Genomic DNA, 25,725 nt, shown 5'->3' on the forward strand with positions numbered 1-25,725 from the left:
TCTTTCTTTCTTTCTTTCTTTCTTTCTTTTTCGTTCACAACTCCAGTTGTGAGGGTAAGAATTACAGTCTGTGCATTTTTTTTTTTTTACCATTGGGGACATGTGTGGGTGTTGATCATTCAATGAATAAAGATACTTTACATAAATGCAAACACCATAAAACATGCGTTGAGTTTTTTTTTTCTCTCGCAGCCTCATTTTCATTTTCCAGGGCTATCAAAAATAAATACATAAATACAAATAAGTAGGAGCTTCTCGATTGAAAATAAAAAAGTTTGGATTCAAATAACTTTTTCTAGACGTCAAATTCTAGAGCCGTTCGATACAATGGTTAATCAAAACTGATTTCCGTGTCACAAACCTCAGAAACAGCTTAACTGAAATTATACATAACCAAACAAATAGACTTTCAGTTTAATAAGTACTGTCAGATGAGTCTGATTCAAACTGATTGATTACTCTACTGTTCAACACGATATAATATGTTTGACAAATTCTGCTTATCAGACATCATAAATAGCATGTAGTTCTTTTTTGCATAGAACAAGAAAATCGCATAGACAGTTATAACTGTCACTAAGAAAATGTTCTTATTCTGTGTTGCTAAGAACGATAGCTGTATATATATATATATATATATATATACATATTGCAATTAAAGTTTGTGTTTAATTAATGATGTTTACTCTGATTGAGGTCTATCGGGTATCCATATACTTTTTGCATAGTTCATATCTGTCCTGCTCACCTGGTGACCCCTTCACTAGCGACCCTATTCGTCCTCCACGGCCGTCTGAAGCATTGGAGCTGGTGTGTGTGACGCGGCTGTGCTCCTTTATCGATCCAGACGAGCGCTGGTACCAGCACCTCAGCTCCTCTGACACCGCTGCCCGCCCCCCTCCTCCTCCTCCTTCCCTGCCCAGAGACGGAGTCCTCACAATCTGCGAGCGGGAGGGCGTCAACCTCCCGCTGCCACCACCCGCTTCCCCGTCCTCCCCGGAGCCCCACCCCTCCTTATAAAGCCCCCCGGCTGTGTACGAGTTGGAGGTTTTGAACTGTGCCTTGACGCTGTAGTGCCCCTCCTGGTCATTTTCCAGGCTGCGGACCACCACGGCATTGGGGCTGCTGCCCTCTGTGTACAGCGGGTACTCTTTGATACGGTACTGCGAGGATGGCTGGCTCTGGCTGTGGAGGTACACACCCTGGTGGCTCCCGCACACTCCTCCGTGGGTGCTCCCGTTACGGGCCGCTAGATTGGGCATGCTGCCGGAACTGGACGCACCCAGGTGTCCGGCGGACTTGTGGCGCTGCCGCTGCCGCTGACGGGCTTTGGATGGCGAGTCCTCGGCCAGCGTACAGTAGTTGGGGTTAGAGGTGGACGAGGGGTAATAATGTTCTGAGCTGGAGTGGCTGGTGCAAGATGAGCAGTCGTCGGGGACAACAGAGCCATTGCTTCCTGTCCTCTGGGGTCCTGACAGAAAGAGGTCAGGGCTAAGTCCTGCCTCTGTGTGTGCCTCTAAGGACAGCAGCTTCCCCTGAGACTCCAAACTGGAACTCCGGCCACGGAAGGGCTGAGTTAAACTGAGAAAGAATTGAAAATTGACTTTTAGTGGACTGTTTGGATATATTAACATATACTGTATATGTGTGTGTTTGTGTTTATTATTTATTTATTTCTTTTTTTACAAATTGTTTACATCAACATCAACATTCAATTAGTATATTCTATGGAGAAATGCAACAAGGAATGGATTTTATCAATTAGAATTGAGTTGATGTTGAAAAAATTATAGGAATTGATGTAGAAATTATTTTAAAGAAAGATTACAAACACTAACATTACTTTTCTCAGAATAATGCACACTAATGAACCGTGCATGAACGAGTACTATAATGGTAAATGGGGTTGATATTGGATTTATGTTGATTTTTTATATATTTTTTTTAATGTTAAATTAATACATATATAATTCTATTCAATTTAAAATATGAACGATTGCTATAAATAAAAAGAATGACTTTATTTCACATAAAAATATAATTATGCAAATAGTATGTTAAATAAAACACTAGATAATGTTCTCATGTTGACAGTAGAGGACATTGGAGGGTGTGTGGCAGCACCTGGCTGAGTGGACGTAGCTCCGTGTCCTCAGGTCAGGAGTGGAGGGCATGCTGGACTGACTGTTCCAGTGAGGGAGGGAGCGGACCGGGCTGTTCTGGAGAGAGTTGCTCCCTCCCGCCTCACAGCTGCCTGTGCTGGGGAACCGCCTGTGACTACTGCACAAAGAGATAACACGATGCATTCATTTAAAACATGCACTAAACTATTCATCCCGAGCACAACACATATTTTCGGTTTGGTCCGTACCTGGAGTGCGAGGATCGTTTCTTCACCCGTTCGTAGGGTTCGTCTAATGAGCTTTCGCTCCACATGCGGGGTTTGATCGGGGACTTGTCGTAGTCACTGCGCTGGTAGTGCAGGTGTCTCAGTCCGTCCAGGGACTGGGGGGGAGGTGGCCGGCTATGGGACGGAGGTCTGGGAGGGAGACCTTTGTGTGGGGAGGCAGCTGGAGAGAACGTGGGGGTTCCTGTCACCTGGGAGTCATCTGGAGAATAGAGTGAGATGAACTGACTGAATGTTAAGATGGCGTGTGTATTTGTGTTTCTTTTGCGGACAAAATTGCTAAATTAAGAAAGTTACATTTAAATTCATTAAAAAAATAATAACAATAATTTAATAAAATAATTACTTAAGATAGAAAATAGTTTACAAAATGGCTTGACATGGATTATCTGATTGTTGAAGAAAAAAATCAATTGAATTCTACACTAAATATTAATGAGCCAAATGAATGAATATTAATTAGGCAAATGTTTTGCATCAGTAAACTATGTTACTTGGCAAAATAATTATTGTGTTTATTGTAACTTTTGTGATATACCAAACAAAACACCCAATCTTAAACTATAGATAGATAAAATCAAACCCTACCCTAAAATTGGTATGCGTGTATAAAAGTGTACAAAACGCACCATCATCCAGCACCAGTGCATCAGACAACGAGCTGTCCTCTGAGCCGATATTTGCTTCTGCCAAACAAAGACAAAGACAATTACAAAGCGAAAACTCCCACACATCAAAATGTCAAACAAATCGCTACAACCTGAGTGTGAAAATGAGTGAATTTCACAGCAGAGGTCACACACCAACACATAAGTTCACACTGTTTTATAGGTCTATGGGGAGGGGTGATTACTCTTGCTCTCAGCATGGAAGACTTAACAGAGGAAACACTTAAAGAACTCACAAGTAACTCAGTGAAAACATCTTTACAAACTTAATTCCTCACCCTCTATGATGAGAGAGGCCCGTTGCGTGGGTTTCTTCCCGGAGCGAACGCGGTGCTCGTTAATGCCGTTCTCGATGTCTTGCAGCTTCTTCAGAGCATTCAGATACGACGTCTTCCTCTGTTTCTTCAGCTTCTTGCTGCTGATATGAGGATCCGATGCTAACCGCCGCGCCGCCTCTGTTATCTGAGACTGGATAGCAAATTCCCTTTCCAAACGTTCCAATTCCTCTTCCTAAAAAACACAGATGTAAACACACACAAAATGAGTATATTAATCAAAAAAACATGTAATTCTTCACTTTGTGAAACTGCAAACACACACTCCGTCAGAATAACAAGACAGCTACGGGCTCCAAGTTGTCTAGTTCTCACACACACATTGAGAGAGCTAAGATATTGTGGCCTCTTATCAATGCCTTCGATTAATCACCCAAAATCAACAATCATCAGTCATGTAAAAGGCGCATACACGCTGAGGCGAAGATGACATTGTAACCTCTTATATGACTGCAGCTTGCTTCTTTCACACACATTCACACAGCTAAGCTCTTTTTTTGGATTTTGTAATCCTGCTCCTTTGGCTGACACTCAACACATACACTGCACTATCACCACTTCCCCTGATCATGCCAGACTGGAGCTATTTATAGACCCCTGCACACAAACATGACCATCTGAGTCTGAGTTTGGCTTAAAGGGCAGTTTATGATGATAAAATTTCGCAGCATTCGCTGTGGTCAGGGGGTCAGAAGTTTGAACGGTACCAACTAAATCAGACTATAAACAGGATGCCCACTCAGCCACGGTTGTGACAGTGGTCAAAGGGTGTGATGAGGTTGGATGTCACTGACCTCTCCTTTGGGCAGGATCTTCTGCTCATCCAATTTGAAGGCCGTGCCGATTTTGCGTCTGACGGTGGGCGGCTCCTCGCCGGGGTCCAGAGGGTACTCTTTTGGAAGTTTTCCTGTCAGCTCCTGAAACAAATAACACAATGTTACACTCTTAATCCAGCTGTTTGTGTTGAAAATCTACAGCAGCACTTCATGTAATCCCAGAATGCACTGCTCAATGTTAATGCAACATAGCAGAGAAAGTTAATAATTATATTAGTTAATAACTCAAATTGTAAATAGAATTAAGCGGCAAATTTGAAGCCCTTTTCATGATTTGAAAACACTCTTCACACCAAAATATGGAGTGGAATTGTTTTTGTTCTTTGTGCCAGCTGTTCACAAAAAAAAAAAAAAAAAAAAAAATTGTAGACAGCAAGTCAACCTAGGATTTCAAAAAGCCGTTATGCTGAAGTGAAAGTTTGTTTCGGTACTTACCGCTTCTCTGATGCAGATGCTCTTGAGTTCCTCTATTCTCTGTCTGAGCGTCTCCTCCAGTGCTTCCTGTCTGGCCCTCAGAGCCGCCAACATGTCCTTCTTAGCGGTCTGGGAGCTGTCCGACTCTTGAGAGCCTACAAATGCACACACACACAGGGTTAGATCAAATCTAGGGTTGACATAAGCCACATTTGACCAAATACATACAGTATAGTGTGCGTGTAACCTAAAGATCAAAGATCAGAAACATTTAAAGGCTAAACAAGCATCAGCAGCTCCAGATTTCAGCTTAAACAATCAGACTGACCTTCTCGCTTATTGAGAGGGTGTGTACTTCACCTCTTTTGACGCTCTGAAACGGGACGAATGTGTGCGTGTGTGTGTTTCCGGACAGAACTGAACAAAGGGTCCTAATTGTTTAGCAGAAACTCCATGTGCATCAGAGCATGATCACACAAGCTGTGTGTATGCAATTTTTGGAAAGATTGGCAAGGATTACATAACAACAATAACTTAATATCACCAGACAATGCTAAAGAAATTAAAACAGTGTTTGTTTACCCAGTGGGAAACAGCATCAGGGACAGATTCCTGAATCTCTGCAGAGCAATATGATCTGGTGTGTCTAGAAGGGGGTAATAAGTGTGCGTGTGAGCAGGTAGCCGTCAGGAAATCAGTAAAGGGTCAGCAGTAATAGAGAGAGAATGTGTCTGGGGTCACTGGCTGTGTCGCTAATGCCCAGTCAAGCCTGTTATGTGTGTGTGTGTCTGTATCTTTAGCCCAAGGCTGCACAAAAGCCCTGAAACCATAAGTTTGTCCTATCACTGTAAATCAGACAATATGGCATGGCATTTGGCAATGTTACATTTTGTAACATACACTAGTGTTGGGGTAAGTAATAATTCTATTTTTTTTTTTAAAGAAATTAATAGCTTTATTCAGCAAGATTGATCAAAAGTGGCAAACAGTTATACTAATACAAAATAGGGATGCACGATATATCGGCCAGCATATCGGTATCGGTCGATATATGTTCATTTTTAATGTTATCGTTATCGGCCTGGTAAGAAAATTTGGCCGATATATTAAAGCCGATAAATAATGTATTATTCCCTTCAGCTGAGACACTTGTTGAGAACTGTTTATGTTTTTGAATTTCTTGAAATATGATTGAAATCTCTTCAAAAAATGAAAATCTGGTTCGGGACAACATGTGCAACGCAAATCTGTCATATCGGCTATACAACACTATAATGAGAACATCATTATAATTGTGCGCATGGATTTAATTGTGAGACTTTTGTTTTTGTAGGCTCTCAAAATTAGATAAAAATTTGGATTTAAGTTTATCGGCCGATATATCGGTTATCGGCTTTCAAATATAACGAATTATCGGTATCGGCCAACATTTTCATATCGGTGCATCCCTAATAAAAAAGATTATTATTTTAAATAAATGCTGCTCTTCTAAACCTTCTATTTATCAAAGAATCTTGACTTACAAAATACTAAACAGCTCAACGGTTTTCAACATTAATAATAATAAGAATCAGAAAATCAGCATATTAGAATGATTTCTAAAGGATGTGCCACTGAAGACTGGAGTGATGATGCTGAAAATTCACCTTTGCACCCCGGGAATAAAGTACATTATGAAATATTTTATTATTTTAAATTGTGATAATAATTGACAATATTTTTGATCATATAAATACAGCCTTGATGAGCATAAGAGCTTTCTTGTAAAAAAACATAAAACAAATCTTACAGGCCCCAAACTTTTGAACGGTAGTATATTTCGGTGTAAAAAAAAATATTCACAGAGACATCTATAAAATAAAGTAAATATGATCCATTTTAATGTCAAATGGACTATAAGCTCCAAAACCAGCTGTTAGGTGAGCACTTCTAATGGCACATTTAAACAGCTGTTTTTCCCAGAATCACTATGAACATACTAGTGAAGCAGAGTGGGAATTCTTGTCTCCAAGTTCCTGTGTGTGTGAGAGAGACAGGAGAATTTAGCTGCAAAGAGCTTTTCCACTCCACCAAGTCTGGAACTGCTGAGAAGCTAAATAAATCATTTTTGCTTCCCATTGGAAAATATCCAGCACAAAGATGTGAAAAAGAAAGACATTAGGACAAAATCAGTTATGGGTGGGGTTCATGGGAACTACAGAGGGGGAGAACTTTCCTGTAGTGAACCTATGAAGCAAATCTACTGCAAAGAAAGGCATCACGCCGCATGACACGAAACACTGCATATTTCTGTCACTGCAACAGAGGGACATTGTTTTGGAGAGTCTCTGTGAAATCTCTCTATCCTTTCAGACTCTTCAGGAGAAAAGGGGTCTTCCTGTAACATCTGAGGACTTTACAGAGCAATGACACACATGCACATTTAATGTAGTGCATTCATAACCATGCACGTTTTCGACATTATTCAGCTTGAATTTGCCACAAAAAGCAAATTAGAATGATTTCTGAAGGATCATGTGACACTGAAATCTGGAGTATTAAACAACAACTTTTGATTTTCTGCTCATATAAGCAAAACTGCATGGGCAGAAACAAATAATACCAACAACAATAAAATATAACACCAGTGGTTGATATATTTCCATCCATTATGTCCCACTGAATAGTCTTTTCAAAGTGAATGTAAATAATATTGTTTACTTAATGCCTTATTGCGCACAATTCATGTATGGTTTTCCAAAGAAGAAACTTTCTTTGTGAACTGACATAACGGAGTATGACCCCATTTTTGGATTCTCCAAACAATTCCAATTGGATAACATCAAGTGCTACCCTACATTTTTTTGTCTTTGGATTTTCCTTTTCTCTTTGACCTTCCACTAATCTATCACGCGTGGTCAATGATTAAGAGGTTGAAGAAACAGCCCACATGAAAGGGGAGATCATATGACTGACACCAGTCCTGCTATGAGTTCATTTAATTCATGATATCTGACACCACGGCAAGAGTCCAAAACCAGCATCAAGACAAGCTGTTCTCACTCTCACCCCTTGTAAAATTTACACACATACCCACGCCCCAAAATGACATCATTATTATCATCACCATGAGCATGAGTTCATAAACACTGAATTCACACATATAATAGGAGTATATGAAGCCAAGTGCACACTACAAAAGTTTTTAAGCGTAAGTTGTTTTGTTAATAGAGATTGCAATTCTCCCACGATTCCAAATAGACAACTAAACAAAATAACATGCAATTTACTAGAGATTCTCCCATTAATGTAATATAGCCATATTCATATGAGTGAATGTGTGTTCTTTATACGTGGTTGTTTATTATCATTTTTAATGTAGTATTTTTAATTTCTTCTTTAAAATAGTAAGCAATTAGTTGATTTAAGGTTTAGAATATAATTTGTATTTAACCCTTTTTTTCTTATAATGTACAGCATAGCCAACATAGATACATTCACTATATTTGTCTTCATAGGGTTTATATTACACGTTGTGTAGAGGACAGCACTGGGCAGGGTGTAACAATAACATGTTGTAGACATGATGTAACAAATAATGGATTAAAATTAATCTAAAATAATTAGGTATTGTATAATAAAGCTTAAGAGGCCCATCTATCACTGTTTTCCATGTTCATAGAGTTAGTTTCTGGAGCAAATATATAGGCTATAATCTGTGTTTACACAGCTTTTTCAAAAATGGCGGATGCTGGCGTTTCGTGTGCGTTCGGCCAGTCGCGTACACTAAAGTTTCTGGTAGTTCCTATTGTGCTGGTTTAGACCCAACTCTGAAGAAGGAGCTAAATTAGTTCCTACATAAGGAGTTCCTAGAACTAAAACCGTTCCTAGTTCCTGCGGTGCGAACACGCAAAAATCTGGGTACTTCTGCCAATAGTTCGAGCAACTATGAAAAGGATCCTCTGGTGCGAAAGCCCCTATTCAATAATCTGAATCACTATTGGATAACTGAATTGAGCTGAATGATGGCAACCTTATGCAGAGCTAATTCATAGCTGAATCAAAATTGTTTCGTAATTTAAACATTTTGCAGTATTGACACTATTGAACTGATTTCAATCACTGCACTGACTCAAGCTGAGCTAATGACACTATTGTCTTAAGTAGAGCTGCTTATTGCAGAATTGAATTAGTTTTTATAATAGGCTCTATGCACGAACCCTGCTGACGTGTGTCCGAAAGAATCTCAGTCAGCGTCTTTACTTCGGGAAGCGCGTTCTGCATGCCAAGTGTATAGCGGCAAAACTTTAATAAAATTCTTTCAGAAACGGAGACAACGATTTTAGAAACGCTGATTCGCTAGTCGAATTTCGTATGATATGAGAGAATACTAACCCTCAAAGTTGTTGATGTAGCTCGAAATATACAATTTAAATAACTTCTCTTTTTTTACTCTTGTGTGACAGCTAACTGCCTCACAGTGTTGTTAACATCATTCACGTTAACCGCAGGACGCTTTTATAAACAGCAAGTGTAATTTGACACTATCTCCACCTAACGCAAAACCAGCTTCTGACCATAGACTGACGCAGCACCGGATGTAACTGGGCGTGCTGAGACAAACCCGGAAGCGATCGTGCATAGAGGCTATTGATGAACTTTACAGTTATTGAACTGAACTGAACACACTAGTTCTTCAGATGAATAATGACACTATTGTCTTTATACTATAAGCACTAGAGCTGCTTTACAGCTGAAATGAATTCTGTTTGCATAATTGATTCTGTTTTGAAAAAATCTGTAAAGTATAAAGCGATACATAAGTAAAGGTGGCTTGCGAGCATGTATGCGTTCTGACCTGAGGACAGCAGGCTTCCGCTGCTCCCGCTGATGATTTTGCCTTTGCTGCCCATGTTGGCCAGTTTGGAGGTCTTGAGGGTTCCTGTTTCTGTCAGGTCTATGGCTATCTCGTTCAGACTGCGCGCTGCATGGATCTTACTCTGAGAGACAGAGACAGAGAGAGTGAATGTGCTTGCCAGCTGTGACGAGTGTGTCAGAATTTTCCAGGAGACGAACATTCCGCAGCTTTTAAAAGTGTAACAGAATCCATGAGCAAGATCAGAGACAGATAGTTGTGTGTGTGTGTGTGTGTGTGTGTGAGAGAGTAAAAGAGAGAAAGTTAATGTAGCCCTGATGATTGCAGAGAGATGGTAGTCTAGACGGTGAAATGGTTAGAGGTAGACCACAGAAACACACAGGAAGGTTGTTGTAGTAAGAAAAGTTTATACACACACACACAAACACATACACATACACGTACATCTATCTTTGTGTATCTATTCATTGACACATTGGAATCTTTTGCTCCTAACCCTTGTAAACCAACTAGTACAACTAGTGCCTAACCCGGACCCTTACCCTAAACCCAACCTAACTTAAATATAACCATATTCCTAAAACCAAGTCTTGACCCTCAAACAGGCCTTTAAATGGGTCTCATAAAGTGAGGACCAGACAAAATGTCTCTTTGTCCTCACACCGATGGTCTAAAACTCTAAAACCAATGGTCTAAAAATGGTCCGATAGTCTAAAAGGTTAACACAAACACACACACACAGATTCTAAAACATAAACACACTTACTTTGCTCTGTTTGCGGTCCAGGTAGAACTGGTGTTGGCTGATGGCCATGGCCCAGATGGATTTAATGAGGGTGGGACAGGCGTACCAGGTGTGCACGGCGATGCCACTGTGACCAAATGTCCTCCGCGTTACCGACGCCCTGCAGTTGGAGTAAACACAAACCGACTTTATATTCACTGAATTTTATGACATTGTCAGAGCAAAAACGGATGTAAAAATGTTTATTATTGTCCAAACACATTTAAAACACTGTTATGTATTAACAGATGCACAGCATATTTGTGTTTGTCTTTTCAATAAATACACTGTCATAAAAAGGTTACTACCTCTAAATTAGAAGAACTACATTTCAAAGCCAAAATAAAAACAGGCAAAAAAGCATGAGCATCTTGTTGCTGGCTAATTAAGCTAATGCTAAGACAAAGCTTATTTGATATAAACATGTTTTAGATTTTTATTCCTGTGATGGTAAAGCTGAATTTTCAGTCTTCAGTGTCACATGATCCTTCTAATATGCTGATTTGCTGCTCAAGAATATGTTGAAAACATATGAAAACAATTGCCCAGCCTAATATTTTAGTGGAAACCATGATGCCCTTTTTTAGGATTATCTTAAGAATGTTCTGAATAAACGTTTTATATTCATTTATATTAATTTCTTTTTTTTAAGAAAACAAAACAAACTTTTGAATGATAGTGTCAATACTAAAGAGACGCATAAAAACACGAAAATTCATTTAAATTATATTCTCTGCCATATTATTAGCAACCAGTATAAATTATATTTATGTGGGAGATATTAAATGTGAACTGGTGTTCGCACATACTCCTGACAGCCCTGCAATGTATCAGCTTAACATACCACACACATTGTAGCCCACATAGTATACACACACTGTGGTCAAACCCAGCGCACGTGTGTGTCCTGTGATGGGCTTTATAAAAACCTCCAGGCCTCTCCACTGGAACGAAGATAAACAGCAGACCCTCGTGTTCTGACTCTTATCAAAACGATTAGCGCATGTGTGTGTGTTGCAATGACTCTAACTGAATGACAGTGAACCTAACTTGAAATAAAATACACTATAGACCCTCATGCTGCAAAATAAACAGATTGTTTCATCTTCCTAAACTATTTTCCTCTCTTTCATGTCTTATTTCCCCAGCCTCCAGCATTTCTGTGAACTCCCTCCGTGTTCTCCTCGTTTCTGGGCTGTCGGGGTTGTTGTTTGAACAGCGTGAATGAGGCGGTTTATCTGTCAGCATCTGAGGCCGCGTGTGCTGCTGCTTTTGGCAGCGTCTGCTCTCCTAAAAGACTAACCAGCCCTCAGCACGCACTGATGATGTCATAAGGGCCTGATTAAAACGTAAACACCTCTTAATATCGATGGAGAGAGATTCAGAAAAAACGGAACATCCGAAACATCCCCAGTTGTGACAGGACGAGAGAGAAGAGCAGAGAATCGGAAATTAACTCAAACCGCATCTCAATCTCTACAGATGGAGAGTCAGAAAGAAAGAGTAGGGTATGTTTTTGTTCCAGTTGTATTTCTATGCTCTTCTCCACAGGACACAGGAAGTAAGAGATTTCAGTCCAATAACAAATAGCTTAGCTCAGTGGACGCTTGTGGATGGAGGCCAATCAGCTGTAACTATGAACATTTACCTCACAATGTTTCTCTTAAGGAAGATGAGGACAGAGAAATGGGGTTTCCTGTCAAAGTCCGACAAAACAAAACAAAACTTGTATAACTGACATGTAAATGCTTTATAAGATGTTCCTCCATAGAAATCAGACTTCATAATCAACCCTATTTTATTCTTGATGCTGTAGAATATGCTATGTTTAAAGTTCAGTACATCATGCCACTTTACTTCTAAGTAATTCCAATTATTCCCACACTAGAAAACAAAGGACAAAACCATACCAACAGGACCCACAAACCGCTGAGATCTTTCAAACGTTTCATGACATCTAAACAAACCTGTCTTTAAAATTCATGCTGGGTTGGATTGAAAGTGGTCCTCACAGCATGTCCTGTCAGTTGTTTGTAAGCCAATATATATAGTCCATGACCTGTGTGTGTGAGCGAGCATGTGTAGGCTGTAATGTAGATTTACCTTCTTGGGTCATGAACTTCCACTGAGAACTTCTTCTCCCTGAAGTAGAGATTCTCCAATTGTCTCCATTGGAACACCTGCAGAGATGAGAGAACGCTTTAACAACATTCCCAAAACTTCAATCAAACATTCCACGGATGGTGCTCCAACGTCTTCAGACTGCAACTCCTTCCAGATCAGAAAACTACGGGAACAGCCAGTAAAAGACAATCCACAATGCAAGTCCAAGCCAAGATATTTAACTTTTTCATTCACCTGAAAGTGTGCTTATGGTGAAAGTGTGTGTGAGTAAAATGCTCCTTAAATACTGGAGAACAATGAGCCCTCCTCTGTATAAGTGTAAAATGAGAGAGACTGTTTGGCTTAAGAGAGATGGAGAGAGAAAGCAAGCAAGAGTGGGAGGAGTCAAACCCCGTCCAAGCCTCTCCTCCCTCTGGGACACACACTTCCTGTGTGGGCGGGGTTTATGGAGAGTTCAGAGCGATGTGTTATGAGTGTGTGCTGTAGTAACCCCTGAAAATGCAGCGCTACGGCTTTGTTAAACTCCTCCACCTCTTTTCCCCTCATTCACTCAAGAAACCAGGTTCTGGTTCTCATTACACACCATCACGCACACACATGCGAGTCTGACATACACAAACTGGACTCCTGGAGCCATCAGCTGCACAGACACAAAGAAAACGCAAATGAAAGAGAATGGCGGAGAAAGTGGTATGAATATGCGCACACTGAATCTATTGCTTTCATTTAATAACAGGAGAGAGAAAGCACTATACACTCCTTCCAAGCTAGGCTATACAAACTATCCATAATTGCTGTTAATATAATTATTAAGAGCATCCCCTTGCAAAGACCTTGATATAAGGGAAAAAAGAAGAAAAATAAAGGAAAAAATGATGAAAAATGAAGAAAGGATGGAATAGAGTGGAGAAGGAAAGGGAGGGGGGGTTGGCTTAAAGAGCTCAAGAATGTTTAGAGCCTGGGAAAACAATGGACAGATGAAGGAAGAGGGGAGGGAAGGAACAGTTAGTTAAACACACACACACACACAAAACTATTTCCACATACAGTATATCACTAGGATTGGGAATTAAGAACTGCTTCTTATTCAAAACCAAATGATTTTCACAATGGTCGGTTCCATTAATGTTTTTTTAATGTCTGCATTGTTCCATCGATGCAGATAAAATACTGCATTAAAATAGTTGTCCTTCATTTGAACAAATGAAATAGACCTACATAAAAAACTTCAAGCACTAGAAATACCAAATAAATAGTATAAAGTAATCAAAACACTGCATAGTCTTCTTGACTGTGTAAATTATTAGTTACAAAAGTGAGATTTTCTCTCTTTTGTTGTTTGATGAGATTGAAACAATGACACAGAAGACAGCAGGTATATTAGGCTACTGTCTCTTTAAGACCGAATGCATGGATTTAATTTACAAAAGTGTTTCCTTCTCAACTGTTTACGTTCACTTAAGACATAAATTACTGTTTTCGAGGATATATGCAAATATGCTATTTTGATATGTGCATTTAACCATTTAAGCACAATTAGGGGCAAAAATAACTAATTTCAGTACACACACGTCACTCACATAAGCAGTGGCTTTATTAATGTGTCTCTCAAACAGTGCACTCATATAGCGAAATGAGTTCTCTTTTGCTGCTTATTGAGCATCAGTATTGAGCCACAATGCTTAAAAATGCAAGCATACAATAAGCTTTAGTGATAACGCAGCACAGAAACAACACGTGTGCGTAACCGCGATATAGACGATAGTCCAAATTCTATACCGGTTGACAAATTTCTACTGGTTAATCATGTCTAGCAGTATATTTCCCACCCCTAATCAATTGCAATATAAATTAATGAAATGAAAATGTCTAGTTATTGCAAAATAATACAAAAAGAATCACAAGAATACAGATCTGTGAACAATAATTTGAGAACAAATGACTCGGGAGTTCTTGTAAAAAATCTGTGAAGAGTGTCAAAATTGTTATTGGTTTGAATTGGTTTAGTGACACATTGGTGTTGTAATCATTATTTAAAACTAAAAACACTAATTTAAATTAAGTTGAAATTAAATAAAATATAAATTTTAGATGAAAAACTTAAAAATTAGAAATGTTGCCTTGGCAAATTACTGAAATAAGTTGAAATAATTAAATAAAAAAAAAAAATTAATTAAATTATTAATTTAATTTATAAAACAAATTAAAGCTAAATAGAAATATTTACACAAAATCAAAATAATAAAAAAAAATTAATTATGAAAACCAAATATAAAATCAAGGCTGGTTCAAAATATTAATAAACAACACTATAAAAGTATGTAAATAATACTAAGCTAATACTAATACACAAGTTTTATGGTAATTTAATAATATAAATGGCACTTTAAAATGTGTTACCAAAGAGTTTTGTTTTTGTTTAGTTTATTGTTCCTCAAAAGTACTAAAATTATAAATTCAATTCAAACTTGTTTATAAAGCAAATTTTTAAAGCACATTATAAAGCACAAAGTGCTGAGCTTATAAAAAGAACTAATTAAGATAAAACAGAGGAACAATTTCAGGGAACCGTTGAGTGAAATTGAAACCAGAAGAGTTAAATTCCTTACAATTTCCAAGCCAATATATCACAGAGACAGTGTCACTGAACAGCAGAGAGATGTTGATGGTGTTAAAGTGAACGTTTCTTGGTGTTTATGAGATGCTTTGATGGTCCCATGGGACCAAGAACAAACGTGACCGGCAACACTTTCAAAACAACTTTCATTATGAAGATAATAATCTCTCTCTCTCCTTAAGAGAGTGAAAAGGGGAAAAAGAGAGTGAGTGAGGCTACAATGTTCCATGACATCTAAACACTCTGTAGCTTTCTGCAGTTATAAGAGCCAATGAGGCATGGGGCATTAACCACACCAGAGTATTTTGGGCACAGTGAGGTGGAACTGGGGACTTCAGCTTTTGTTCTGGAATGAGACAATCTCAACTGTAAGTCTGCGTGATTTTGAAGCATGCAGTCACGAGAGGCTGTAAAAGAGAAAAGACATTTCAAAGGGCCACAAGTGGCCAGCGATGCCCTTATGAGCTGAATCCTGGTTTGTTCCAGCACATATTTCACTGACAGCTGAACTGTGTTCTAGGCCTTGTGTTGTTTGGTAATTTAGATCTCTGGTAACAGGGTTAAGCCTTGTCCTGGACTTCAAAAGGTTCACAGCCATGGTGATGGGGTCCAGAGATTGGCAATGCCTCTATCTGTTCTAAAGACATAGATATAGTTGATTCCAATAAAGTTTGATGTTAGCATGCAGCTAAACTAAAAACTTACAAACAGCAAACGCAACTCGTACACAAATGTTGAGTGAAAAAGTCAATTCTCAATAAGATGGTACCATTTTCATCAATACATTTATAAATGAATAAAATAGATTTACACTACTGTTCAGAATTTTTGGGGAAAGAGTTAAAAAAAAAATCAATACTTTTATTCAGAAAATTATTTAATGATTAAATTAAGCAAAAGTGGAAGTAAACATGTATAATCTATAATCTTTTGGACTTTCTATTCCTTAAAAATGATCACTGTTTCCACAAAAACTTTAAGCAGCACAACTGGTTTTTAACATTAATGAGCACGGGTATATGTATGACAATAGCATTTAGAAAAATCATTAGGATATTAAGTAAAGATCATTTTCCATGAAGATATTTTGGAAATTTCCTACCATAAATATATAAAACATTTGTTTTGTGAGTAAATGCAGCACAATCACAAAAATAAATGAACTTTCATGACAATTTCCTCAATGTTTTGACATTTTTGCACCCTCATATTCCCATCTCGCCCAAATATTGGCCTATCCTAACAAACCATACATCAATGGAAAGCTTATTTATTGTGATAAATCTAAAAAATATAGACACAAGGGTCACAAATTACATTTTAAAATATATTTAAGTAGAAACAGATATTTTAATTAATATAATTATTATAGTAGTAATATTTCACAATGTTACTATAGTTTTTTTTTTTTTTAAAAAGACCTACCCCAAACTTTTGAACACTAGAGTTTATCCAACCTTCTCACTGTCTCACCAATTCCAACCATTTTGGATGTAAATAAATACTGCAATGCATGGTCAGTAATACATGCAACGAACGCCAGCCTAAGATTTCGGCCAAAATGAGCCTAATTTTGTTGTCTACTATTTGAAAAAAATTTTTCATTGAGACAATGATGCCTTAAAATCTTGCCTATATAAGCAGCCAACTAGGTTTTACAATAGCTAACAACTTCGCTGGCCAAAACCTGCTTAAAAAGAATGTTCCAACATAAGGGAGTTTAGTAAATGTCATAGGTGTGTCATCATCACTATGACTCACATTCACTGCAGTTCCTTTTAATATAACGCACAACGCCCACCCTGCAGTCTGTCTGTACATAGAATAATACAATAAACCCCCAACCCCTCTCTCTCTCACACAAAGACACACATACAGAGTACAGGAAGACTGTGTGTGGGGCATGGTATTTACTTAGCCAGAGCTATAATGAGCGCTTATGAGAAAAGACAGGGCATTGGAAAGGTCAAAGGTCAGCAGCAGCAGACAGGATGAAAACAATCACCATTGACTCAGGGGTTGCAATCTCATGATTCATAGCTAGAGCATCACATCTGGCTAGAAAGGCAACAGTACGTTTTTCATATTTGCTCTGCTGCCCTTACATTTTATAAGGCACAAATCTTTTAGTAACTGGAGCTAATGAGCTGATCCAAACGAATCAGAAACAGCAACACGCATGCCAGTTTTTGGGGAGTGGTCCCGGATTCGTCAGACGCACTAATGTTTCCAGCATGTTTTGTGTTGTCAGGGCGACAGTAATCCTGCGGGTGTCTGCTGCTAGGTTTCCTGTTGCGGGTTTTGGAGTCAGGGAGGCTGCTGGAGGGGGTTTAGGTAGAGGACAATAGCTCTTGAGAATCACACGCACCACAATTCATGACGAAACCACAAATATACTGGTCACGCCTCTGTAAAACGTTACACACACACACTTTGGCACAGATGCTCTCATTAGGAGAGGGTATAAATTAGTTTGAAAATCATTAAATAAACCCAACCACTCACTCACTAAGTCTGCAACTTTTACTGTGTGGGATTTTTAACTGGATATCTCACAGTCCCACACACTGCCCACAGATGGAGAACAGCCACTAACTATTAGCGCATGAAAGCTTATCATCAAAACACAAAAACGTGCATGTGTGATGGAGACAAGCTGTGAAATGAGAGCATCAGTGGCAATGACCCATCTGAAACACAGATCAGATCAACGGAAAGTAGCAGACTGGCATTTCATGCAGGACTGGACGTCTGATTGTCCACCGTAATTAAAGAAGTAGATCATTTTGTCATTATTCACTCACCCTCATGTCATCACAAACATGAGGACTTTCGTTATTCTGTGGAAAATAAAAGAAGATATTTTGCAATTTTTTTTTTTTTTTGTCCATACAATGAAAGTCAATGGGGTCCAATCTTGCATTGTATGCATACAAACAGTAGACATATGCTTTAAAATACATAATTTTGCATTCTAAGAAAATAATTATCACAGGGTTGGAACAACATGAGGGTGAGTAAATGGTGATTTTCATTTTTGATTGAACTATCGCTTTAAATTGACATCCAGTTTTAGGTGGATTTGTCAGTGGAATTATAATTTTGTTTATCTTGCATCTGTGGCGTTTTTTGCAGATGCGTTTGTTCTTCTCGCTGGTTTCTCTTCCTTCCATTCTGAGCTGACCTCTGCTGCGTCGTTTCATTTTAACTCGCTTTCTGTAACAGATCCTTCTCTGTAAATAGGCATGAGTTTGGCTTTTCGCTTGGCTGGACTTTCTGCTTTGAAAGCTATTTTTAGCTTGCGGTTTGTGGAAAGGTTTCTCTGTTCCTCACCACAGGCTGAAGTTTTTGCCTGTCCTTTGGAGAGAATTTAAACACGGGGTGTGTGCTGTGAGAATGGAAAACCAAAGCTAGCGGGGCGCACACCTGAAGTAAAGTCATTCTGACAGCAAGAGATTCTTTTGACTGAGACAAGATTTGTAGCATTTCAGTTACTGGGTGTCACTGATTGTCTGTCTGGAAGTTTGAGAATCTCTGTCTAAAGTTACACACACACACAAAAAAAAAAAAAACGCTATATGGGGTCAGACTGCCAGAGGCCATGACCTCTCTGAGGTCACCACACCCGACGGTCAGACTTCTAATGGATGATGTCATGAGGTTAAGCAAAGGTGACCAAGTGATGAACACATATTCACAAACACACACTTGAGGAAGCTCACACTAAGTGTCAAAACACAGCGACAGGAAAAATGCTTACATACACTAGATTTTCTGCAAAGCAGAGAGTTTTAAAGAAGAAGTACGATTTTTTTCTATTCCTCATGAAGAAACAAAGCTTCATAAGAGCTTTAGGGAAGTGACTGGTTTTGGGTGGTTGCCTAAGTCAAAGAAATCCCCAAACAAGTGACAACCACAAGTCTGATTGTGTAGAAACACCTCTCCTCAACAAGTTAAGGTATTGTTCAGGTATCTAGGACAAATGGTGTAGGCCAAAGCCAAGAACTACTAATTACCATCGAATTAGTAGTTGAAGAGATGTGAAGAAAGGACAAACAAAAGTCAAACTGTTGCAAGTCCACAGAGGAAAGACAGTCTTACCTTTCTTGGTTTGACTTTGTCCTGGTAGTCATATTGAAAAATGCCTTTATAACTCAAACCCAGCCACCATGGGATGCCTTGCTTATCCTGAGAGAGAGAGCAAGAGAGAGAAAAAGAGAGCATTAATACACACACGACGATAAGATGAGTAGTGTCAGCTCATGGTTGATGACAGCATGATTATCTTAAACACACAGAGTCTTAAGCATCATTTAACACTTCACTAAAATGCCGATACGGCGGGTTGTGAGAACATACGTGTGTGTGTGTGTGTGTACGGACTGATGGCTGTGCTTATAAATTTCCTCTCAGAGCAGACTGACCCACCTTAACAGCGTAATAATGCACTCCATATGTGGGCAATGACTCCACTACACTCATATAACTGTGGGAGAGAAGAAAGAAGAAATCATTGACAATATGTTATGTATGTTCCATATGCAAACAATTAACAGAAAGCACGTGGGAGTGGATCTCGGAAGTAGAAAAAAGATTTGGAAACTTCAGACACGCTTAAATGCATGAATGACATTGCATTAGATACTGAATCAAAAGAACACAAAACAAGCCATGTTTCCATAATGACAGTCAATGGACTCCAAAACATTAAATCTCACTCTTGCTCTCTCTGTTACCAAAAATGTTGATATTTGAGGTTTGTGTCACCATTGACTTTAATAATAACGGCAAAACTGCTGTATCTTCTTTTGTGTTCTGCAGAAGTAAGAAAGTCATTTTTGGAATGACAGTTTTTTAGGTGAACTATCCCTTTAAGATGAAAAGCATTTGGACACTTTCTGGTTGTCAAACTTAGTGGAAAATTTTAGACATAACACTCTTTCTCGCTGTCTTACTTGACGATAGCCTGGCCTCTGGACTGTCCGCTTAGCTTCTTATAGTGCTCAATGACCCGGTCCTCACTGCAACACACACAACACACACACATTAGAGGCAACAGATGACAATGTTCATGAGAATGTGGCTGTCAGCCTATTTTAATTCCACAGGAACACGAAACGGACAAGAGTGAGAGCTTACAGATGTACAGAGACACAGCCAATGAAACACAACACCATGAACGAGACAAGTTCATTCTTAGAACAGGAAGTAGACCGGCCTGCTCATTATGAACGTGTGAGTGAGTGAGTGAGTGAGTGTGTGCATCTCCGAAATGCAGCATCTGTGAAACACTTGATTCACATCAAATAGAATTTGAGGTCAATTATGTTAGCGAATTATTCAAGGTAATCCTTTCCCATGGTGCTCTACAACACGGAGCAGATACGTCTTGTTAATATCTCTTCATTATCAGCTGTGTCTCTCACCAATATGCGAGCGAAGGGTGCTCCTTCAGTGCTTGTGTCGGCAGTGCAGGCAGTTTCTTCAGATCAGCCCTGGTAACATCATTACTGTAAAAATAACACAAAATGCTCAGGAAGAGGCAAATAATCAGGCAATCAGATTCACAGAACAGCAAGAAGCTGGCAAATGATGAAAAGAATAAATTAAAGGCAGAAAAAATATAATAATAATAGTAATAATACATTATTTAATTTTTGTGTGACTTTAATTAATTCCCCTTTATCAAGCTATATAAAGACGAATTAATACTAATAATAATTTGAAATTGTAATAAAACTGTTCAAAAATAATAATAATTGTCATATGACTAGTTATAAGCTGCATTTGGAAACATGGTGATTAATTAATAAGTCAAAATGATTAATTTATATATTAAAATGACAAAGTCATATATAATAATGGCAAAATTAGTAGACTATCAGAATATTTCACGGATATAAAATGTGCATATTGTGCCACTCCAAACAGAGAACGACGGAGAGGAAGTGTATTAGGAAATAGCGTTGAATAAAACTATCAGACACAGAGTGATAGAGTAAAGCTGGAAGGATGCACATGTGACAGATTTGTAGCTGAGATACTGTGTGTAGAAAGTGTTCCAGAGTGTGTGTGTGTGTGTGTGTGTGTGTGTAACAGAGAGAGCCAGAGGTTAGTGTGTGTAATTTAACACTGTTTATCCTCTGCATTCCATTTCCTCCCCTCTGTCTCCGTTCCCAGGGTTCACACCCCCATATCTCTCTCATTCCCTCTTGAATCGTGTGCATGTGCTTATGTGGGAAGGAGAGTTTGATATATGCCACAAATTGGATCTGCTTTCACTCTGCAATGACACACTGATAGAAACTTTGATAGTGTGTGCATGTTAAAGGGGGTCAATGGAAGGTGATTCATTCATTCAAAAAGCTTCTTACCTCGTGAAGTCTCCTTTACCTTCCTGTGGGAGAGAAAAATGACATATTTTAGAATCAATAATGAGTCCTTGCCGGTAGACAAGAACGCTTGGACAGATTCTATCCTCTGATACAAAGAACGGTGCACGTGTGTCTCAGAGGGGAATGCAGTCGCAGCCATCTGGACTGAATCCTCTGAAAGGTCAAACACACATAACATACCTGATACTAAAACACCTGGATCACACATACACATCATAAAGGAAAACCGTATTTCTCTAAAGTACTTCCCTCGTATGATTAACTTACAGTACAAAGGAAACATCCTGTTTTAGATTTAAAATAGAGCACCCTGTCAGGCTGAAATACTGGAGTGACCGGACTATGACTCTATAATGCTTTCACACGTGGGTTTGAGACGTTCTGAACTTCATAAAAGTTCAGCGCAGGGTTCATGAAGGTGCATAAAATGATAAACAGTCCAACATGATCTTACCTGTAAGATGTAGGAGGCCAGTTCAAACACCACCTCACTGTCCACCTCTATGAGCTCCTGGAGACAGAACGAGAAGAGAGAAAAGAACGAGAGAGTTAGGTTTAGGATCACAGCAGACAGGACATCTTCATTAATCTGACCCTTATCTTATCTATCTCTTTTTTAATGACCTTATCTGCTGAAGGGTCTATCTCTAAATCACTTCAGCTATTTCCTGTGTAATCAATAGCAGGACAAAGCCACATACACACACATGTTTTTTTTTAGATGAGGGCTTATGGGGTCTTTACTACTTAAATGACCAAGACAAACGGAGCGATTCATTACCTTTGCAGAACACAAGAATTTCAGGAATGTCACACACACACACACACACACACACACACACAGAACTGGCATATATTGGGAAGCTGACTCTAAAGTAAATTGAGCAATGAGCTCATGGTGGGTATGTGTGGTATGCAACAAATGACATTCACAAATACAGGATATTTTTGGAAGAATTAAGCACTTTTTGCAACAATTAAAAACATATATATCAAAAGTTTGGTGTTGGAAAGTTGTTTTCTGTTTTTGTAAAAAAAAAAAAAAAAAGTATCTTATGTTCACCAAGGCTGCATTTATTTGATAATAAATATAGTATATATTATACTGTAATTTATTTAATTTTGTCAATGTTGATGTAAATCAATGTTAAAAACAGTTGTGCTGCTTAATATTTTTGTGAAAACTGTGATATATTGTTTTTTTCAGGATTCTTTAATTAATACAGTTCAAAAAATGGTTGCAATAGAAATCTTTCCTAACACTGTCAAAATATATGGTTACTTTTGATAAATTAAATGCAGTTCTTTAAAAAACAAAAAACTTTACATACATACGTAAATTACATACATATGCATATATCATGACATTTTATTTTATGCGGTTTGATAGTCAATAGAGAAGAGCTTGGTAATGTGGATGTTTTTATGGTGCCATCAGCTAATCAGTGTTGTGTCACCTCCAGAGTGATTTGTTACATGACATTTATGGCTAAGATGCTCCACGAGAACAGATCAAGGGGGTAATCCATCAGCCGGAAGTTGAAGCCTTGCGGGAGCCGCCATTGTAGCAGAACTTCACCTGCTGTTAGCATCCCATTGACTCCCATTCATTTTCGGCGTCTCTTTTACAGCGAATAACTTTACATCTGAGGCGTCCAAAGACTTCATTTGTCCATTATTTATTTCTAAAGAAACACGACAATGTATAAAATGCTCCATTTCTTTGTATCTTACTGTACGTTACGGCCCCGTAGAAGCCGTTTTTGTAAAAATAGGCTAACGATTGCGTCATAATCACGGGACTTTCTGTCGCACAATAGAGACATTACCGTATAAACAGGAGGAGAAGCTCGAAGCTTTTTTACTGTCTATGAGGCAATCGAGGGAACATGGAGGCACAAAGTCAAGATAGAAGCCCATAAATAGAGTCCATAAAAGCAACAGGACAAAATATTTCAATAGCGTTTGCGTTTTTGAGGAATTAGGTGATTCAGATTTGTCTTGGCACAGCTACTAAAAGATTTTCAACTGTCGGGCAATAATCGGGCTTCAGTCTTCTCCGTTGAAATCAATGGGGTCCATTTCTTTTACTGTCTACGGAACAGATGGAAGTAACAAATGTATGCACCTTGACCAAAGGGGTAGTAGCTAATACTGCCCTCTAGTGGTAGAGCAGTGACAACAGTTTACCTTATAGATGCAGGACTTTGCATTGAGGAAGAACAGCTCTATTGTGGCATTGTCCTTAAGGTACGAGATGCTTTCAATGTAGAACCTGTTAAAGAGAAAATACACTCATCAAAAATGGCTAAGTTTAAAGATAGTAGTTTAATATACAGATTAAAAAAAGTTGTGAATGTGATTCAAAATTGTTCAGTATGAGTAACCAATTCAGATTCAACATTAGCAGGTCAATGAACTCACTGAAAAAACAAAACAATTTATTATAGACAGAGTCAAAAACCAATCACTAGAGGGCATCATAAACACTCGCTATATCCTCTTGCTGTCTCCATCTCCCACAAAAAGAAAACAATTTCCACTGTACAAGCTTCATTTAGCACTCAGATTAGAGTTTGCGGGAACTGCAACAAACAAACAAACACGCAAGTAATTGTCTCAAAATCAGCAAGAATAAATAAGCAGTCTCAGCATGACAGTTTTCATTTTAGCTGAAGGCTCAAGCTGTGACATTCACATATGGACGGTTACAGACACACACATTAATACCTATACATCTGTAATGACCTTGAACATACACTGAGGCACATAACGAACTTAAAATGAACCCTACGACTCATGACACAAAGATATATGCTTTGAATCCATGACTCTGTAAAGACGTAACTGGCAGTTTAGAGAGAGAGAAAATGAGTGAAAGTGAGAGAGATCAAAGTGATTAAAACAGCATTGACAGCTGGTTTAATTTGAGATGTGAGTGAGACAGTCTTAAACGCATCAAAGACTTTAGCTCTCTCCAATCAATATACCCAATCACAGGCAGAAAGGATAACGCACACATACACAATGATGCATGCATTAAAACGGGGCCTTCACTCTAATTCAAACTGCACTGCACACTATTAAAGCAAAATGCGTGCGTGCGTATGCGTGCATGTAAGTGTTTGTGCCTGTGTGTGACCCAGAAAAGCTAAGTGATGCAAGTGGAATAGACTGAAAGAAAGAAAAGCAATTCAAATGTGTCCCAACAATTGCTGAGCTATTTTAATGTGGAGCTTGGCAGCAATAAACCAGCATCTACCCACAGCCAGAGTGATGATGTATGACCGTGTGCTGATTGCGACTTGCACGGTAAAATACTGTGAGGAAGCAAACAAATTTGCCCACTATAACTCTCTCGCACACACAGTCATACAAACACACATGAGCAATAAATATACTGGGTTGCTCTTTGTATTGGTCATATTTCGAAGCAGATTCAAATATGAATGAATCAACCCTCCCAGCATATCTGCTCATGCTCTGCAATCCAAACATTCTGATTAACACTCTGGTGTTGCCATGGTGCTCAAATTGCTGGGGGTGTTAATGAGAGGGAAAGGTGGATTCTGATTGGCTATGTTCTCTGTAACTGCTAATGAGCAGTGGTTTACTGACCCCGCTAATTTGAAAGAATAAACAAACACAGACACAAGCCCTCAACCCCAATACGAAAATACTCAGAAGTGGTGACGCCAACTTACTCTGAAAGTCTTGTGTTTTTTTATACGCAACTGTGATTTATTTTTTATTTAAAAAGAACATTATATCTATTTATACAATATTCTTTCTGGTCTTTGAATCTAATTAGCTGAGAGCCTTTTCCAGCCGTGCGATATTCCCCCAGTATCAGTACTGGAGCTGTTTCACCGTTTGCATCACTCTGCTTGCGGTGGCGGTCGAGCAAATCCACTATATTTCAATTTTTGATCATTCGCATTCAAACATCCAATCTGGTGCTTAGCCCTCAAACCGTATTCACTTTATCCAGTAATTGTGGACAAATGTGGGCACAGAGGACTCAGGTGTGATCCTAATTTTTATTTATTATAAATGTTATATCACTGTCTTCGATAAAGTTTTGTCTATCCATTTATGGTGGGTTTTTTTAATTTGAATTGATTTACTTCAAAAAGTACCATATTTCTATGTAAATTATTTTTATGGAAATGAATTGCTATGTAGTTTTATTTTTTTAACTACATTAAAATATCATTCCAATAAGCTCTTAGAGCTAAAACCTAAAGATGAAGTGACTTTGCTGTCACCTGGTGTCTTATTTTGGCTTAT

General features: G+C 38.6%; 1 protein-coding gene across 9 annotated transcripts in view; it reads right to left on the reverse strand.

Moving 5' to 3' along the window:
• frmd4a (FERM domain containing 4A) overlaps positions 1-25,725 on the reverse strand; it is a 157,746-nt gene that overhangs the window by 5,242 nt on the left and 126,779 nt on the right. For 7 of the 9 annotated variants that reach the window (XM_039650517.2, XM_039650518.2, XM_089135498.1 and 4 more), the window contains exons 5-21: positions 23,626-23,710; positions 21,890-21,946; positions 21,415-21,437; positions 20,467-20,550; positions 19,996-20,061; positions 19,469-19,526; positions 19,142-19,228; positions 12,403-12,479; positions 10,282-10,423; positions 9,498-9,639; positions 4,682-4,815; positions 4,205-4,327; positions 3,354-3,585; positions 3,037-3,093; positions 2,372-2,609; positions 2,125-2,280; positions 749-1,581 (exon numbers count right to left, since the gene is read on the reverse strand). In XM_039650517.2, coding sequence (XP_039506451.2) covers positions 749-1,581; positions 2,125-2,280; positions 2,372-2,609; positions 3,037-3,093; positions 3,354-3,585; positions 4,205-4,327; positions 4,682-4,815; positions 9,498-9,639; positions 10,282-10,423; positions 12,403-12,479; positions 19,142-19,228; positions 19,469-19,526; positions 19,996-20,061; positions 20,467-20,550; positions 21,415-21,437; positions 21,890-21,946; positions 23,626-23,710 — 2,594 coding nt within the window. The remainder of the gene's footprint in view (positions 1-748; positions 1,582-2,124; positions 2,281-2,371; positions 2,610-3,036; positions 3,094-3,353; positions 3,586-4,204; positions 4,328-4,681; positions 4,816-9,497; positions 9,640-10,281; positions 10,424-12,402; positions 12,480-19,141; positions 19,229-19,468; positions 19,527-19,995; positions 20,062-20,466; positions 20,551-21,414; positions 21,438-21,889; positions 21,947-23,625; positions 23,711-25,725) is intronic. The other 2 variants (XM_039650514.2, XM_039650512.2) reach the window with 1 other exon arrangement.

The sequence above is a fragment of the Pimephales promelas genome, chromosome 10 (assembly GCF_988280905.1).
Source record: "Pimephales promelas chromosome 10, fPimPro1.hap1.1, whole genome shotgun sequence".
NCBI classification, from domain to species: domain Eukaryota; kingdom Metazoa; phylum Chordata; class Actinopteri; order Cypriniformes; family Leuciscidae; genus Pimephales; species Pimephales promelas.